Source organism: Symphalangus syndactylus, chromosome 15, assembly GCF_028878055.3.
Source record: "Symphalangus syndactylus isolate Jambi chromosome 15, NHGRI_mSymSyn1-v2.1_pri, whole genome shotgun sequence".
Lineage (NCBI taxonomy): Eukaryota > Metazoa > Chordata > Mammalia > Primates > Hylobatidae > Symphalangus > Symphalangus syndactylus.
In genome coordinates this window covers 93,569,484-93,588,734 of record NC_072437.2, presented here as the reverse complement: position 1 = coordinate 93,588,734, position 19,251 = coordinate 93,569,484, and the positions used below count along the sequence as shown (strand labels likewise).

General features: G+C 37.7%; 1 protein-coding gene across 6 annotated transcripts in view; it reads right to left on the bottom strand.

The window, feature by feature from the left end:
* The window catches only part of PAN3 (poly(A) specific ribonuclease subunit PAN3), a 163,955-nt gene that overhangs the window by 6,096 nt on the left and 138,608 nt on the right, over positions 1 to 19,251 (bottom strand). For 3 of the 6 annotated variants that reach the window (XM_055244578.2, XM_055244579.2, XM_055244580.2), the window contains 6 exons: positions 19,045 to 19,210; positions 17,843 to 17,933; positions 12,535 to 12,674; positions 9,365 to 9,494; positions 8,518 to 8,582; positions 1,397 to 1,535 (listed from right to left, as the gene is read on the bottom strand). In XM_055244578.2, coding sequence (XP_055100553.1) covers positions 1,397 to 1,535; positions 8,518 to 8,582; positions 9,365 to 9,494; positions 12,535 to 12,674; positions 17,843 to 17,933; positions 19,045 to 19,210 — 731 coding nt within the window. The other 3 variants (XM_055244581.2, XM_063619222.1, XM_055244582.2) reach the window with 2 other exon arrangements.

Below are 19,251 nucleotides of genomic sequence, written 5' to 3'. Positions count from 1 at the left end.
AGCAATAAGGTGAAATCCTATATCTACCAAAAGGACAAAAATTAGCTGAGTGTGGTGGCATGTGCCTGTGGTCCCAGCTATTCAGGAGACTGAGGTGGGGAGGAGGACCACTGCAGCCCTGGGGAGTCAAGGCTGCAGTGAGCCGTAAGCATCACTGCACTATAGCCTGGATGACAGAACAAAATCCTGTTCCAAAAAAAAAAAAAAGAAAAAAACTCACCTCACCTCTCAAATAAATTTATGATCTATTTTTTATCTACTTAATTCATCTAATCATCAAATTCACCATTTATAACAGCTGGACCTGCTAGTAACTGATGTCACTAGTATTGTGCTTTTATTATTTACTACTTGATTATAAAACCTAGAGTTGGGCTGGGCGAGGTGGCTCACGCCTGTAATCCCAGCACTTTGGGAGGCCGAGGCGGGCGGATCACGAGGTCAGAAGATCCAGACCCTCCTGGCTAACATGGTGAAATCCCGTCTCTACTAAAAATACAAAAAATTAGCCAGGCGTGGTGGTGGGCGCCTGTAGTCCCAGCTACTTGGGAGGCTGAGGCAGGAGAATGGCCTGAAACCGGGAGGTGGAGCTTGCAGTGAGCCTAGATGGCGCCACTGCACTCCAGCCTGGGTGACAGAGCGAGACTCCGTCTCAAAAAAAAAAAAAACAAACCTATAGTTAATAATGATTTGATAACACCCAACATAACTCACAATGATTCAGAAGGGGTTCGATTTATAAAAAATAAGCACAAATTTATTTTTTTGCTTTTTACCATTCACTGTTTTATGTGGCATAACAAAACCACATGTAAATAAAACATTGCATAAAGGAGGGAAGCAGTCATTTTGTAATACTTTATCATAATAAAAAGATCCACAATAAAACATTCTAAAATTATTCACGAAGGCCAGGCGCAGTGGCTCACGCCTGTAATCCTACCACTTTGGGAGGCTGAGGCAGGCGGATCACTTGAAGTCAGGAGTTCGAGACCAGCCTGGCCAACATGGTGAAACCTTGTCTCTACTAAAAACCTTGTCTCTACTAAAGATTAGCTGCGCATGGTGATGGGTGTCTGTAATCCCAGCTACTCGGGAGGCTCAGGCAGGAGAATCACTTGAACCCGGGAGGCAGAGGTTGCAGTGAGCCAAAATCATGCCACTGCACTCCAGCCTGGGCAACAGAGCAAGACTCTGTCCTCCACTGCCCCAAAAAATTATTCATGCAAGTATTTAAAAAACCCTCCCATTGTAGAAAATGTTATTAATAAAATGTCTTACAGGCTACTGTAAGAGAACATCCTGATTTCTTAAGTCTCCTAGTATTTGTAGAAGATACAACTCTATACAAATTATAGGGAGAATTATGATCTTAAAAAATCTAGATACAAATTACCTTGTTAAGACAAGAAATGATATGACTGAGGTCAATCCAGGGAGCACCTGCTTCTGTCACCTGATGAAAAAGATGATCCCTAAAGAGTTTCAACAGATAACGGTCTCCAGTTTCTGACCAAGTGGGATCCTTCTGAAACCTGGGGGAAATGAACATTTTACCTCAGTAACTCATGCTGTATGCTCTGCGGCCATATGTCTATTTTTTAGACTCCAAACTAGTTTTACTTTTTTTCCCAATAAACAAAAAATTGGGAGGGAGTCTGGTACAGTGTTTTTAAAAAATAATCTGACTGAACTAGTAAGTATATGAATTCCAGTTTTCAGTTAGCAAATGTCAGGGGGAAATTATCCCTTATGGATTCCTATTTTATATTACCTCCTTATTTCAGCCCCTACCATTAGATAAAATGGAAAAGATAAAAATGTCTTTAAATATCTTCTCTTTTCTTCCTCCCACTCTGTAGGTTACAGAATAGAGAGAGGTCAGATACATCTTCTACTTCACCAATAAGCATAAAATCGAAAAATGTTTAGGAAACAAAAAGGAAGTAAATATTGGTTTCCTACCATTCCATGTGAAAATAAGCTGTGAAGAACCAGATGACCACTGTGAGTTTTCAGTGACCTTAGGGAACTTACAGTCTAGTAGGAAACAGATGTTATTCAAATAATCAAAGAAAGCTGTAACTGCATATTTACATAATGCTCCTAAAAGGAATATGATAAAGAACAGAAAGATGAATTTATCTATGGCTGCGCCTGGCCAATAACCCCTTTTCTATATCATTTAAAGTCGTTCTGCTTCCCAGATCAAGCTGTGATACAATTCCCATTAAGAAAAAACAGGTAAAAACAATGATTATAGAAAATGTGTAACATTAAATTTATGTAAAATTATGTGTGAATATAAGTATATAAAGAAATTAAGGAAGGTTTTCCAGAGGAAGTAGTGGCTGCTCTTCCCAGAAGAAGGATGCTCCTTTGTCAGAGATCGGTATTTGCATGGAGCATTGAGGAAACTTAAGGAAGGTCATGTGTCTGAACGGGTTGGGGGAGAAAAGAGAAGAAAAGAAGAAGACAGAATACATGCAGAGGGAGGGTAAGGGCAAGGAAAGGGACAGAGTGGGGGTAAGGAAAGGGACAGAGTGAAGACAAGAACAAAGAATGGGGGATAGGGGGAATAAAATTAAATAGAAGGCAGATTTGACGCCAGGATGAGAAGTAGGTAGAGATCAGACTACACAGCTTAGGACATGTTTTAAAACTGGGTCTTTATTCTAAGAACCAGGGGAGAAGTTCACCATATGGTTTTAGCACAATCATATATATATGTTGGCAAAGGTCACTCCAAGGACTTCCAATTAAAATGAGGATTAAACACCCATTTATCTCTGCTCCCTTTCAACAGCCCATCAAATTGACTGTAAATGTCTAAGAAAGGGTATAAACACAAGAACAAAGGGATCAGAAAAAGCAACAATAGTGAACAAGAGATAATCATGAACATCTGGAATGCAGAGGCAGATAGGTAAGTGGGATGACTTAGTAGACCTGACAAAACTGAATCCTAATTCTACAGGGGATGTGGGAAGAGGGTGCCCACAGGAAGCAAGCCACCCACACTGGCGTAGCTCAGAAACTGAAGCCACAAAGGACTACTAAAAGTGCAAGTTTGGACTGAGGCTGAAAACAGGAGAATTGAGAAAAGGTTCTACAAACGGCAAACAGATAACCCATCTCTCAACCCCACCCCCACCTGTCTGGCAAAAATCTGGAGGTTTTACTTTCTAAAAAGGGTGAAAGAGAGAAGCTCGAGCCTCAGGGATGGCAAGCAAACCAGAAGAAGAGCTGAAGAGTGCTGGATGGCACCCTGTTCAACAAATGCTTTCCCTCTGTGTGGTTCCCAAACCCTGGCTGTCAGGCTTATACCACAGACAGTAGAGGTCGGAAGATTCTTTTCAGGGGATGCTGACCTGTCCAAGACAAATGACAATCCTTGAGAGTCTACCAAAAACAAACAAAAATCATGTATAACAACATCACACTGCTTTATCCCAGAGAAAGGTTCAACATTCTATAATCCCTGCCCTCACAAAGGCTTCCCATTGGCTTTTTAGGACCTTATTTTTAATACAAATGGACAGCTAAGTATCAGAAATCTTTTGAGGAGGAAACAAAACAAAACAAAATAAAGCAAACTCTTGTTTCCTATGAGATACTGCAGGGAATGGAACAAAACTTAAAACTAAGACAAACAAAAACCAACCACCAGCAAAAATCTATTAACTGACGGCCTCAGAGAAACAAGAATTAGATGGTACAAGACAAACATTCAGAAAACAGAATTGTTCTTGGAAAATAAAAATATGATAGCAGAAATTTAAAAATTCAAAGAATTAGAAAAAAACCTTTAATTTTAGAAAAATACAGTTGAGATAACTGCCCAGAAAGTAGAACAAAAAAATTAGAGATAGAAAATAGAAGAGAATATTTGAAAATCAATTGCAAAGGTCTAACATCTGAGGGATGAGAATTCCAGGACAAGAAGTTATTAAAGAAACAACGAAGACCATGTCCCAGAACTGAAGGACGTTAAGTTTCCAAGATTAAAGGGGTTCACCTGTTAATCCATCATTATGACTCAAAACCCACACCAAGGAACATCACTGTGAATTTCTGAACATCAGTGACAAAACAAACAAACAAAACCCAAAAGCTTGGAGGAAGGAAAGGATTTATAAAGAAAACGGCTTTGAATCTGCCTGGAAGTTAAAAGGAACAATGCTTCAAATTCTGAACTATCATCACTATTATTTCCCTATGTACTCAAAGTACCCGCTAACACAACCACTCAAGAGAAATTAAAAGTATAGAAACTGGGAAGGAAACTATCATTATTTGCAGATGATATGATTAAACACCTGGGAAACTCAAAGAGAGTTTACTGAAAACGACCCACACAATAAGGTACCAGAGATAAAATTTAAAGAAATCAAGAATTCTCATATATACCAATAACAAGAAGACAGAATGGGGGAAATTTTCCCACTTATAATAGCAACAAGATGAAATACCTAAGAATACACTCAGTATTGCTATAACTATATAAAGAACAACTTAAATACTACTGAAGAATACAAAAGTAGACATCAACAAATAGAATGACATACCATGATCTTGGTTACGATGACTCAACATCTAAAACCACAAATGTTCCCAGAGTTTAAACATGATAAACATGCTATCTTCCCTATGAAGAAACCATGAGGTTTACTGATTTTTTTTTTAACTAAAGAAGCTGATTCGAGAATTTGTACAGAAAATTTAATAGTATTAGGAAAACAACAAAGTGGTGCCCAATGAAATGGAGATGGGAAAGAATACTGCTAGATTTCAAAATTAAATTTCATGATTGAATTAAAATAGTATGGAAGAGGTGTGGCTTCAAACTAGTGGGGAAAAGCTACATTGTTTGACTATTCAATAAATAGCTTTTGGACTACTAGGTAGTCTTGGGGACAAGGGGAGATGGACTTACACCTTACACCCTATACAATTTCTAACTACATAAAACATTTTTAATATGAAGAAATGAAACCACAAATGTTCTGGAAAAAACCATGAAATAGTTCCTTCATAATCTTGGAGTAGAAAGAGGCTTTCTAACTTCTAACTTCTGGATTCAAAATCCAGAAGCATAAAAGAAATTTGGTCAATTACAGACATATACAAATGTCTCCAAGGGTGGGGAATGAGCAGTCAAACAAAAAAAAAAAAATCACAAAAACAGTGAATCTCTTTAGCTCTTATATATCAATAAGAAAGACAAGCAATCCAATTGAAAATAAAAATGGGCAAAGGATATGAATTGAACAGGACATAAGAATGGATCAATAGCATAAAACAGATACTCAAACATGCTCGTTAAGAGTACATAGAACATAAAACTGCATTTAAATTCAATTTCTCACCTACAAGGTTGACAAAAATCTAAGAGTTTGAAAAAAGTATTTTGGTGAGGCAGTCTCATGAATTACACATGGGTAAACTATTCTCCAATAGCTACGAAATTATAGTGACATACCTACTGACCTAGCAATCACAATTGGCCTACATTTACATATATATAAGATTAAGTACGCACAAGTTAGTCCCTACAGTATCACCCACCCTAGCAAAGGACTGAAAACAGCCCAAATGCCCACCTATAGGGAACCGGGGAAATAAACTATAATATATCCATAGGATAAACTACTACCAGGCCATAAAGTATGAGGAGGCACATAGCATAGTGGTTAGGGGCACACATTCTGGAACCATACTGTCTAGACTGGAGTTCTGGATCATATACTTATTAATTACACAACCTTTGTTCAAGTTATTTAACCTCTCTATGCTGCAATTACTCTGTTAAATAGGAGTAACAATGGTAACTCCACCACAGGGTTGTTATGAGGAATAAGTCAGGTCATATTTGTAAACTATTTTGAATAGTGCTTGGCATATACTAAACATATCTAAATAGAAAGATTTCTAAAATACACTGTTATGATAAAATATACTGTGTATGGGCCGGGCGCGGTGGCTCACGCCTGTAATTCCAGCACTTTGGGAGGCCAAGGTGGGCGGATCATGAGGTCAGGAGATCGAGACCATCCTGGCTAACACGGTGAAACTCCGTCTCTACTAAAAATACAAAAAATTAGCCGGGCGCGGAGGCGGGTGCCTGTAGTCTCAGCTACTGGAGAGGCTGAGGCAGGAGAATGGCGTGAACCCAGGAGGCGGAGCTTGCAGTGAGCCGAGATAGTGCCACTGCAGTCCAGCCTGGGCAAAGGAGCGAGACTCTGTCTCAAAAAAAAAAAAAAAAAAAAAAAAAAAGAAAAAAAAAAGAAAATACTGTGTATGGTTTACATTTTTTATATATTTAAAGGGGGAAGGGATAAGAATATATAGTTGTATTTGTAACTCTGGAATAATACAAAAGAAACTAAAAATATAGACTGATGGGGGCAACTGGGAATAGATATTGGGGATGTCAGGTATGAAAGACAGACTTTTACAGTTTTCACTGCAAACTTTTCCTACTTTTTACTTTATTCATAGACAACCTATTTAAAAAATTTAATTAATAAGAATAATTCCCTGGCTGGGCACAGTGGCTCATGCCTGTCATCTTAGCACCTTGGGAGGCTGAGGCAGGTGGATCACCTGAGGTCAGGAGTTCGAGGCCAGCCTGGACAACATGGTGAAACCCTGTCTCTACCAAAAATACAAAAATTAGCTGGGCATGGTGGCGTGCACCTGTAATCCCAGCTACACTGGAAGCTGAGGCAGGAGAATTGCTTGACCCTGGGAGGCGAGGGTTGCAGAGGACAAGATTGCGCCATTGCATTCCAGCCTATGGGACAGAGTGAGATTCCCTCTCAAAAAATAAAAAAATAAAAAATAAATAAAAAAAGGAAAAATTTCCTGAGGACAATCTAGAATTTAATATGCATTCACAGTATCAATAATGTGTGAAAGTAGAATAATGCCATTTTCAAACTTGCAAGACTGAAAAAACTCACCTTTTTCAGGAAGCTACAAGGACATGCTCCACTAAGTCAAAAACAATAAATAAATAAACCAAGGAATAAAGCAAGAAAACAGGGTATCCAACACAGAGAGATAATGAGAATTCCCAGATAATACTGAAGGGAAGTTCTAGTTCTAAAGTGTAAGCATGTGCAGGCTTAAAGCATAATCAGCCCAGATAGGAACGCGAAGTGCAGAGGATCCAGAGCCAGTTCTCTAGGTGGAAGGGAAAAAAGGAACTGATAGGCTATCTATTTTTGACTGCATGGAGAGGTGTTTTGTAACACTAAATACAGATTCAACTCATGTGTTCATGTGTGTGTGCACACGTGTGCATGTGTGTAGGGAAGAGGATGAGTCATTAGCCGAATTATATATTGGGGGGAATCAAGAATAGAACTATAAGCAGATATTTTAAAGTAAAGAGATAAATGCTAGAAGAAACAGCTAAAAGAGTTTATTAAAAATGGTTTAACATATATTGTTATGTTCTCTTCACTTAGAAAAATTATTAGGGAAAACACTAAATGAGTCTTTTGACTTTGAAGAAAAGCAAGTGGACTTGAATTTCATGGTAAAAAAAAAAAAAAACTCCTCAAGTAATAATATTTATCTCTCACCTATCTCTATTAACAAATCAAACATTCCTGAAATTAACTTACGTATATAGTCATAGTAATTGCAAATTCTGTTCTACCTGTCTTTGACAGTTATGTAGTACAAACATCAACTCTGCTTATGTATATACGGTTAACGTTAACTTACAAATGAGGTGGAACTAAGTGACAAATAGTGTAAAAGGTAATGCCTTTCCACTGTCACTAATATGATGGCTATAAAAAGTATACTTTAGGCCAGGTGTGGTGGCTCACACCTGTAATCCCAGCACTTTGGGAGGCAAAGGTGGGTGGATCACCTGAGGTCAGGAGTTCAAGACCATCCTGGCCAACATGGTGAAACCCCATCTCTACTAAAAATACAAAAATTAGCTGGGTATGGTGGTGCACACCTGCAGTCCCAGCTACTCATGAGGCTGAGGCAGGAGAATCGCTTGAACCAGGGAGGCAGAGGTTGCAGTCAGTGGAGATGGTGCCACTGCACTCCAGCCTGGCGACGGAGGGAGACTCCATCTCACAAAAAAAAAAAAAAAAAAAAAAGGTGTACTTTAATAGAAGGTAAGAGGCACGCAAAAATTAGAGATTTCTCAAGTCTCTAAACTGATCCGGGTAAACTTATATGAAACTTCTTCCTCAAAAAGAAGATAGAGTAGAGGTAGTATTAGTCATAAAATGTGCCCTCATGTGCAAACCACAAGAGATTTCTAACACAGCATATTTTCTGTGTGTATACATGTGTGTAAAATTCATAAGGACAGTCACACCTAGGCTGTTGTTAAAAATAGCACCTTAACAGCTAACCCAATCTTAAGGTCACTTCACATGAGAATTTTTCTCTTTTTCCAAATAAAACCAGGCATACTTATTCTTATTATGCAAAATAGTGCTCTTGATTAAAAATATATTGTAAAATACTGTAAATCCTTACTCCGGCCTCTCATTGATTGTTCCCAATTTTGCTAGGAGCCTAAACAGTCTTCCATTTTGAACCTCCTATAAAACATTTTAAAAAGAGAAAAATGTTAATGTTCCAGATAACTGAACATAAAAGCCAAAATTTACAAAAACTGGTAACCTGTACCAATATTACCTTTAAACAATAAATCCTAACATCCCCACCTTTTGGTTATACTTTTAAACAAACACAATATGTCCATTTCATTTCATAATGGTACTCAAGAAGATTATGGAGCTGTCCATAGGAATTGGAAAAGTAACTCACATGAAAAAACAAGATTTTTGTCACACGACTGTAGCAAAGCCATGAATGAAAAGAACAGTGTCCAGAGGACATAAGAAATTAAAATACCAAACATTCAGTGCCGACAAAAATATCTGCAATCTTAGCAAATAAGGCATTATATTTAGTACAATGATTATTTTGTGTCTATTTATATACACAGATGCAAGTTGTGTGTACATTCTTTTAATTACACTCTTTACTGGCCAGGCACAATGGCTCACACCTGTAATCCCAGCACTTTGGGAGGCTGAGGCGGGCGGATCACTTGAGCTCAGGAGGTCGAGACCAGCCTGGCCAACATGGTGAAAACCCGTCTCTACTAAAAATACAAAAATAGCTGGTTGTGGTGGCGTACACCTGTAATCCCAGCTACTTGGGAGTCTGAGGCAGGAGAATTGCTTGAACCTGGGAGGCAGAGGTTACAGTAAGCCGAGATAGCACCACTGCACTCTAGCCTGGGTGACAAAGCAAGACTCTGTCTCAAAAAAAAAAAAAAAAAAAAAAAAAAAAAAAAAAAAATTACACTCTTTACCTTTGCAAGGTCTTCCTCTATGACATCATTTCTCATTTGAGCAGCATCCAATTGAGTATAAAATCGAGCACCAATCATGGGCATGATGTCATTTACACTTCGCATCCTGTTTTGGTCAGTCAACAAATACCTACCCAAGATAAAAGAGGAATTACTTGAATGTCCAACATGCAATTTAAAAAATAAGATAACCCACACATAGCTGTTTTGGCTGCCATCATCTTAGCACACAAAATTTTGAAAACATTTTAATTCATGCAAGTCAAGTTCATTCTTAAATATTACATTTCATTCCTCTGGAAAACTGTAAGAGCCAATGAAAAAACAGTAAACATGTCTCTTCTCTACATTTTCACTACTATGGAAATGAGAAAGAAAAGTGAAGTAGGACTGCACTTACCCATTTCCATTCTCAAACCCTTCTTTACAATAGTGCTAGATGAAAAGACTGTTACAGGTCAGGTGCAGTGGTTCACACTTGTAATCCCAGCACTTTGGGAGGCCGAGGCAGGTGGATCACTTGAAGTCAGGAGTTTAAGACCAGCCTGGCCAACATGGTGAAACCCTGTCTCTACTAAAAATACAAAATTAGCTGGGCATGGTGGCGGGCACCTGTAGTCCCAGCTACTCAGGAGGCTGAGGCAGGAGAATCGCTTGAACCCGGGAGGCAGAGGTTGCAGTGAGCTGAGACGGCACCACTGCACTCCAGCCTGGGCAACAAAAGCGAAACTCCATCTCAAAAAAATGGAAACAAAAAACAAAAATAATAAAAATATATATATATATATATATATTTTTTTTTTGGTGACAGAGTCTCGTTCTATTGCCAGGCTGGAGTGTAGCAGCGTGATTTTGGCTCATTGCAACCTCTGCCTCCCGGGTTCAAGCAATTCTCCTGCCTCAGCCTCCCGAGTAACTGGTACTACAGGCATGCGCCACCAAGCCCAGCTAATTTTTCTATTTTTAGTAGAGACGGGGTTTTACCATGTTGGCCAGGATGGTCTCGATCTCTTGACCTTGTGATCCACCTGCCTTGGCCTCCCAAAGCACTCGGATTACAGGTGTGAGCCACTGCACCCGGCCAAAAAAGAAAAGATTTTTAGAAACTTTTTTGAGAGGACTAAAAGGGGGTAGGTGTGGGGTGGGGAGCTTTTCCTATTGTTTTTCAAAGATTAATTTTCAAAACTAAAACTGGGTTTTCAATTTTGCTAAACTGAGCCTTTTTAAGAAGCTGTCCTCTGCTCTAAAACTTAATTTACAAGGGTATCATGACATATTCATTTCTGAAAAATGCAGTAACACGCAGCAGAAGGAACCACTTAAATTTCTTCTATCATTAGAACAGTGGCAGAAAATACTACACATTTCAAGGGCTACCTGTTAGAACACAAAGATTCTCAATCATCTATTGCCGCTTATTCTATACGTAAAGCCATTCTCTGCCCTTTCTCATGAAAGCAGCCTCCTACTCACTCCTTCACTCTTCTGGCTTGTAATTCTCTTATTTTCTTCATAGGTCTTATCACTACCTGAAAATATCTCACTGGTTTTTATGTTTATTTACTCTTTCTTCTCATTAGGGTGTAAGCTCCAGAAGATGGGAATTTTGTTCACCTCACTCAAAGTATCCTGCATTTGGCATATAGTAGTCATTATTTTTTTTGGATAAATGAATAGTTATACCCATGTGAATAAACTATATCTTAGCAATTCATCTGTAATTATGGACCTATTTGTACCCTGCTAATCATATTTAATGTTATTACAGGCTATGTGACTTTGGCAAGTTATTTTTTCTCTGTGGCTCAGTTTTGTATCTCTAAAATGGGACTAATAATGGTATCTAATTTATAGAGTTATTGGGAGAATTAAAAAAATTAATTCACATCAAGCGGTTTGAAAGGGCCCGATACATGGTTTAATTACTGCATAAATTTTAGTTTGTGTTTATTATTAAAGTATAGCTTTCTTATTCATTTTTTTATTAAAGAAAATTTCAAACATTTATAATAGAATAGTAATATAATGAATCCCCATGTATCATCACCCAGTTTCAATAATTATTAACATATGGCTGATTATTTTTGTCCTCTATCCCCACTCTTTTAAAAACGAAAATTTAGAGATTATAACCTGAAATTATTTGAGGCATCCTAGGTATTTGCAAACTAAGGCTAGGAATCACTGTTGTGATCATATATAAAACAAGTATTTTTATTGAGAAGATAGATTATCTTATTTGAATTTGATTATGAATAGGATCCAGACAACCACTGGCTTCTAGTGCTGTCACAAGTAGGACATTTATGCCAGTGTAACAAAGAACAGGTGGGCAATCCCACCCTCCATCCCCCAATTCATACCCCAGGGCTGGTCCAAAAAGAAACTGGATCATCCAGGGCTACACAGAAAGATCAGAATGGGCAGCTGTAAGCTAAAAGAGACTGTTGATTAGCACCTCTTCTCTAATACAGCTCATAACTGTAATAAAGGTTGTGGTTGCCCACCCTCTGGGATCTCCCAATAGTAGCTATATCTTACGGAGAAGTCCTTCTGTTGTGACAGTAGTCCACAATGGGTTTCTCTTAAGCCAAATTCATCTCAAATCGATACTCAAGGATTCTCTGGAGCATTAAGATATTGGAGCGTAAGCATGGGGGTCTCCACACAAATGCTTTCCGGAATGGGTATTTTGGCCAGAGTACATGACTGGATTGCACCTGAGGCTTATTCATGATGGCTTTCACACTCTCTAGAGCAGCACTATCCAACAGAACTCCAAGATGAGGGAAATATTCCGTGTCTGTGCTGTCCAATTATGTTAGCCAGTAATTACACGTGGCTGCTGAGCTCTTGAAATGTGACTAGTGCAACTGAAGTAAACTTTAAATTTCAATTAATATCAATGTAAAAGGTCACATGTAGCTAGTGGATACCAACAAACTTCTACTGGGTGCCCTTTAACCAAATGTTTAAAACATCAGTAACTAATTTAAGCACACTGGTTTATCGATTTATCTAAGAAATATTTACTTTGCAATAAAAATACAGAAATAAAGTTTCTGTTTTGATTTTAAATAGTGGGAACCAAAACAATCACTTAAAACAAAAAAAGCTCTGTCTTATCGCAAATAATCATTCTGTACAATTTATCATATATTAAAACTTACAAAATCAGATTCTTCAGGTCAGAGGAATAATTGATTGTCACCAGTTCCATGGCTTTCTGTAAATTCTCTCGCTGAATTCCTGCCAAAGAGTTGCAAGCCAAAGCCAACACAACTTTTCCTAATGATATCAGATCTGCTTGCTGACATGAAAGAATAAATATAACTTTTAATTTTCATTTCATAGGTACTCATTTAATACAATGATACTACTGCCTAAATGGAAAAAGCATCATTATAAATAAGCTGCAGGCAGGGTTCTCAAATATTGGTGCTCCTCAGAATAACCTGGAGCTTATTAAAAAGACGACTTCTGCATCTCTCCACCAGAGATTCTCATTGGGTGGGTCCAGAAAATGGCTCAACATTTTTAAAGCACCCAGGTAATTCTGATGAAGGCAGTTCTAGGTCCACACCTTAAGAGACTTTAAGCGATTCCCATGCCAACTACAAATTGCCACTTTTAAAAGTTTTTCTATTTTTTCTTATTTAAATAGAGGTAATATTCTTCTCCATTACAACAAATTTAAGGTTACTATACATTTGCTTTGCTATGACCACTATAACTTAACATACATACTTTTCTCATTTTCTGTAACTCCCAGAATATAGTGGGAATGTGAAGGATTATGTGAAGAAAAGTTATCCTATTACAAACATCAGCATTAACCAGATTTTAGAGCAAATTCTCTAGAACATCAAAAATGCTGCAAACCTCAATGAATGACATCCCATCTATCTTTGTTTCCAAATAGACTATTTTTACTCATACTCTAACAGATCTTTGAGCTCTGGAACCACCACCTGCTTTCCTAAAACCTCTCCCACTCAAGATATACCATTCTGAGGCTTTCCTTCTAAAAGGATTTTCAAAAGACAGCCGGCTGAATTAAGTCCTTTATCACCTATTATAACTCCAGGAAACAGTATGGTCATCCCAAGTGGCCCTGATTGGTAGGAAGCTATTAACAACCACATGCCTTCAAGAATGGAGTACTTCAGAGTTAACATGAAACCATCTGAAGCAATTTCTACAACAGACATTTGCAGATCTTTAAAATCTGAGAACTCATCTAAATTATTAGACACATGCTCATTTACTGAACATTAGTTTATTATAAGGAATTTTCAAGCCTAGCTGTACATCATCATCACTTGAGAAGCTTAAAAACAAAACCAAAATCATCAGTAGCCATCCCCTCCTCCCAATTTTGGTATAATTACTCTGGGATAAAAATCTAGGTATTGGTATTTTTCTAAGCTTCCACAAATGATGGTGATATGCAGCCAGGATTGAGAACCACTGGTTTGTTGGAATATTTGTAACTTTAAGGCAATCATTAGTGAAATTTGAGCACTGTATGGTTATACTTAACAACACCCTACCCAAATAATGAGTAAAAAGACGTTAAACCCCATTACTAAAATAACATTTAAAAGTTCATACTAAAAAATTTATCCAAAACTAGCATTTGTAAATCTGACACTGAACATGAGATAAGGAGACAGACTGATTAGGTAGACAAACTACTTTGAATCTATTAGAAAAGATCCAAAGATTCATGCCAGAAAACTTTTAAAACTTCACTGGTGGTAGAGTCAGGAGCCCAGAATGGCAGGAGGGAAGCTGGCATGGGAAGGAGAACTATTACTGTTGCCATCATTTCTGTTTGCTGGAGGACACTGTGACGAACTCCAAAAAGAATTCCTCTCAATCACACTTTAGATCAAGTAAAACATTCCAAGTTATATTCATGAAATTACAGAAATCTCAGCCAAAAGAATCAATGCATATAAATGCCAACTATAAATTTCTATGGGAGATTCAATCCAAAGTATCCAGCAAAGCATACCAAAGATTGTTGCTATTTATCACGTGTTTGAGCAGCAGGTACCAACACACAGTCTTCCAACTCTTCAAGCAGCAGAATTTTCAGTTTGGTTCCACCCTGAACTGATGCTGTATTAAGCCTCCCTCCCAGAATATTCCATTATTCTCTATTATGAGACAGAAAACCAAAATGGTCCAAGAGAGCTGAAGAACCAGATGGGTTTAAAAAATAAGAACATCTGATTTTTAGTACATCCCACCACCTCTCTAAAGCGGACTCAAGGTGAGAACATCCACTTTTTGAAATAAAGTACCTGTATGACACAGTCCAGATTAGAGTTTTTTTTTTTTTTTAAACAAAAGAAGTTAATAAAATCTTAAGAGAGTTTCACATCATAAAATTCAGTAACTCTCCTTTCCTTATTTCTCAGCTAAATAATTTTCCATTTGTTATTTTGCTTCTTACCTCCATCTGGTTTTCCCCCCATTTGTTGAATTCAGCAGATTTGCCCCCCAACTGATTTTCAGTTTCTTCCTGATTCTTGACTTCTTGATTTCTTTTTCTGATTCTATCTATGGCTCTACTTATGTCCATTTTACTCAAAGTCAGTCTCTATTCACGTGTCTGAAACAAACTATGAAAAATAGACTACAAGAAACAATGCACTCCTCATGTATCCTCTTCTCTGTAAAATCACACTCCCCCTTTGGGACTATCTTTAATTCTTTCCTATACCTTACTATAATAAGCTATATAAAAAATCAGCTACATATATATATACAAAAAAAGAAAGCCTGATATATATCCTTTAATGCTGAAAAAAAAAAAGGTGATAATTGAAGGTTGCCTGATTTTATGAATGAAGGCATATCCTGACTTACAAATATTAATAAAGTGCCCTAAATGCTTAAAGTTGGTTGTCTGAACTCAAGGACTTTTTTCTTATGAGAAGTTTTGTTTTTCAAGGTAACTACACAACTCATAACATACCTGAACAGGAACCCTATTGAGAAAAGAATGAGGAGCGTGTGCAGTTGTTTGTTTTTTTTTTTTTAATGCAGACACGGGTTTCTAGATACTTACATTAGAAGATGATGGTCCTGGCTCTAAAAATGTGTAATTTTCCTTCAAAAATTTAATATTATCTGCTTGGATGTATATCCAAGTGTATATAATCACTAATATTTCAATAGTCAATAGTCTGTCACTTTTGGAAGCATAAAGGTCATAAAGAAAAATTAATCAGAGCCAACTACTTAGGCACTAAGAGAGAAGATAAGAATGAAAGTAGCTAAGAAACAACATCTCCAGATAAGAAAGAGGGGGCAAATGCCCTCAGGCAGAAGAAAAGAATGCTGCTGTTGGGGGAAAAACAGAACTAATCACATTCCTCCCTGTATTGCACACTAGATGTTGCTATCAACCAGAACAGCTTGGCTGCTGCTGAGGTTAGGTGGGCACAAGCAGAGGGGAAGGAGGGTGTGAAATGTCTGCAAACAACTGAATGCAATGAGTGCCTGCAAGTCTTTGGGACTGTATTTTCTGTGGTTTACCAGCAAAACAGATTTATGCATGAACTGAAATACTAAACACTGATGAGACTCTACTTCTCATTTTATCCTTTTTGTTTTCTTTTTGTTCTGAAATTCTATCCGTGAATTAAAATCTTCTTCCAAAACTTTAAACAAAGTAAGTTGAAAAGAGAAGAACAATAAGAAAGTGTCTCCATGTAATTAAGAAATTCTGCCTTAGAACAAACCTTTGTAAGTTAATAAATGTTCAAAAAACCCAAAAACTTCTTATACACAAAGAACTAAAATTGTCTTAAAATCATAGCTGCCTATCCTAATGTGAAGCATTCCAATACAAACTGAATGACCTATTTACTTTAGTTTTGTTACTTGCAGAGCAATCAAGGCAAAAACAACTATTCTCTTCTATTTTTTGAGATGGAGTCTAGCTCTGTTACCCAGGCAGGAGTGCAGTGGTGCGATCTCGGCTCACTGCAACCTCCGCCTCCCAGGTTCAAGCGATTCTCCTGCCTTAGCCTCCTGAGTAGCTGGACTACAGGTGTGTGCCACCACACCTGGCTAATTTTTGTATTTTTAGTAGAGGTGGGGTTTCACCATGTTGGCCAGGCTGGTCTCGAGCTCCTGAGCTCAAGTGATCCGCCCACCTCAGCCTTTCAAAGTGCTGGGATTACAGGTGTGAGCCACCACACCTGGCCTAAAGCAACTGTTCTTAATTCTTGAAGGAATAAGTTCTTATTCTTCAATACTTTATCATTTAAATCAGGAAATAAGAAATAGCAAAATAGCTAAGAAGCATCACGAGGCCTAAATCAACACTAATAAAATGAAGTCAGACAATAATCAAATACTAATAATGTATAAGAAGTGAGTGATATGTTCTGACTAAATAAAAAAAATTACTTAGAAAATGGCAATCCAACAACAAACCTCTGAAAACATTTCTAAAATTTTATGACTGGTAGACAAGTGTTCTAAAAGTAAAAATAATAGGTGTAATTAAAGGAGTGAAAAAGAAGGGTGTCATTTAATATAATCCATTCATTTGATTAGTCTGTTTTAATCTATCTATGCTTAGGACACGTTTCCTAAATCACATAAATGCATTTTCATTTTGAACAGTTAAGAGTCTCTCACATTATCAGGAGGCTGGGCACAGTGGCTCATGACTGTAATCCCAGCACTTTCGGAGGCCGAGGCGGGTGGATCGCCTGAGGTCAGGAGTTCAAGACCAGTCTGACCTACACGGAGAAACCCCGTCTTTACTAAAAATACAAAATTAGCCAGGTATGGTGGCGCATGCCTGTAATCCCAGCTACTCGGGAGGCTGAGGCAGGAGAATCGCTTGAACCTGGGAGGCAGAGGTTGTGGTGAGTTGAGATTGCGCCATTGCATTCCAGTCTGGGCAACAAGAGTGAAACTCTGCCTCAAAAAAAAAAAAAATAAAAGAGTCTCTGACATTGTCATGAATTCTCTTTATTCCAACCTAGAAGGGCTCTACATTAAGTACATCATAATGGTTAAGAAATACAGCCTGGGCAACATCGTGAGCCTCCATCTCTACAAAAAATAAAAATAAAAAAAATTTTAGCCAGGCACAGTAGTGTACATCTGTAGTCCCAGCTACATGGGAGGCTGAGGCGAGAAGATTGCTTGGGCCCAGCTCAAAAGCTGCAGTGAGCTGACTGCACCACTGCACTCCAGCCTAGGTGACAGAGCAAGACAGAAGCAAAAGAATAGAAAGGAAAAGAGAAAGAAATAGATAGGGGAAAGGAAAGGAAGAAAAGAGAGGAAGGGGAGGGGAGGGGGAGATACACGTTCAAAGTCTGCATAGAGACCACCCCAAAATAAATTAAAATCTAGGCTTAAAACACTGAAATACTTTAAAATGAACACAATTTGTCTTTAATAAAGGAAAACAAGTAAATACCCATGTTAATTCTTACTCACCTGGTACTGGGCCATTAATGCCAATGGATTATTATTTTGACTGTTATCAAATGTTAAAACATCAAAAACTCCAACACAATTTACTCGCAACCTTTAAGGACCAGATAATTTAAAGAAAATAATTAAAATAAGTTTTTAGAAAATTGCATACTCATGGAAAAGTAACATTTCCCAAAATATTAGGAAGGATCTCAGAATTGAGTTTAACTTCCATCCTACCCCACACCACCTCCACCAACCACCATTTTAGAAATGGGAAAATTAAGGCTCAGAGATATCAAGTGATATACCTACAGCTGTAAAAGTCAGAAACTGAGAAAGCCAGAACTATAACTCACATCTCTTGACTAACAGGTCAGTGTCCTTTTCACCATTCCAAGCTGTTTATTAGTTATTCATAAAAGAGAACTAGTTAGCTTTCTAACACTTGCAAAAGATGTACCAGACACTGTTCTAAGCATTTTACATGACTCATTCAAATCCCTCAATAATTTTATGAGGGGTACCTCATAAATAAGCAGAATGGAGTTAGTAGTACGCTTGTCTAATAAGGTTGTTGAAACGCAATTTGAAGAAGTAACTTGTTCAACGGCATATCGACAGTAACTATCAAAGCCAGGATATGAACTTAAATAACTTGGTACCAGATCTTCAGCTCTTTATGTTATGCAGCCCAAGACAATCTCAAAATTGCAGCAACTCAAAACTCAGGTGAAGATAAGACTGATAACTGTACCAGTTGTTCTCAAAGCATGTGACTCAACAGCAGCAATGGCAACACCTAGAAACTTGTTAAAAATACAAATACTTAGGCCCCGATGCAGACTTATGAATGAAAAACTCTGGGAGTAGGGCCCAGCAAGCTGTGTTTTATAAGTCCTCCAGGTGATTGATTCATGCTAGAATTTGTGAACCATGGTGTACACAGAAAAGTTGTACTGATATTATTTTTCTATTCCCCTAACCCTAACCACATATACTTCCCTAACCTTTCCCAAGATTTTTGGTTAATAACCAGGCATTTTATTCAGAGTTCAACTTTTTTCTTTTTTTTTAAAAAAGCTTACAAATGAATTCAAATCACAGAAGTTCTTCTGGATGGAATATATGAAAAGGCAGAATTAAAACAATCATGTTTTGTTTACTAAGCTGTCAAAGGTAAGATGCTCAATAAAAGAAACCAAAACTCAAAATGCTAGTACCTTGTTTTGCCAGTTATCAGAATCTTTGTTGGATCCATAACTCGACATGCCAAACCTGCTGTATGAATGGTACGCAATGCAGAACTTAGTTGGACAATATACGCCCAAATAAGAGATTCTGGCAATAATCCAGCATGCTGCCTGGGCAACGGTCCATCGTGCTGACCTATACAGCAAAGAAATCCAAAAAATGACATCTTAAGTAAT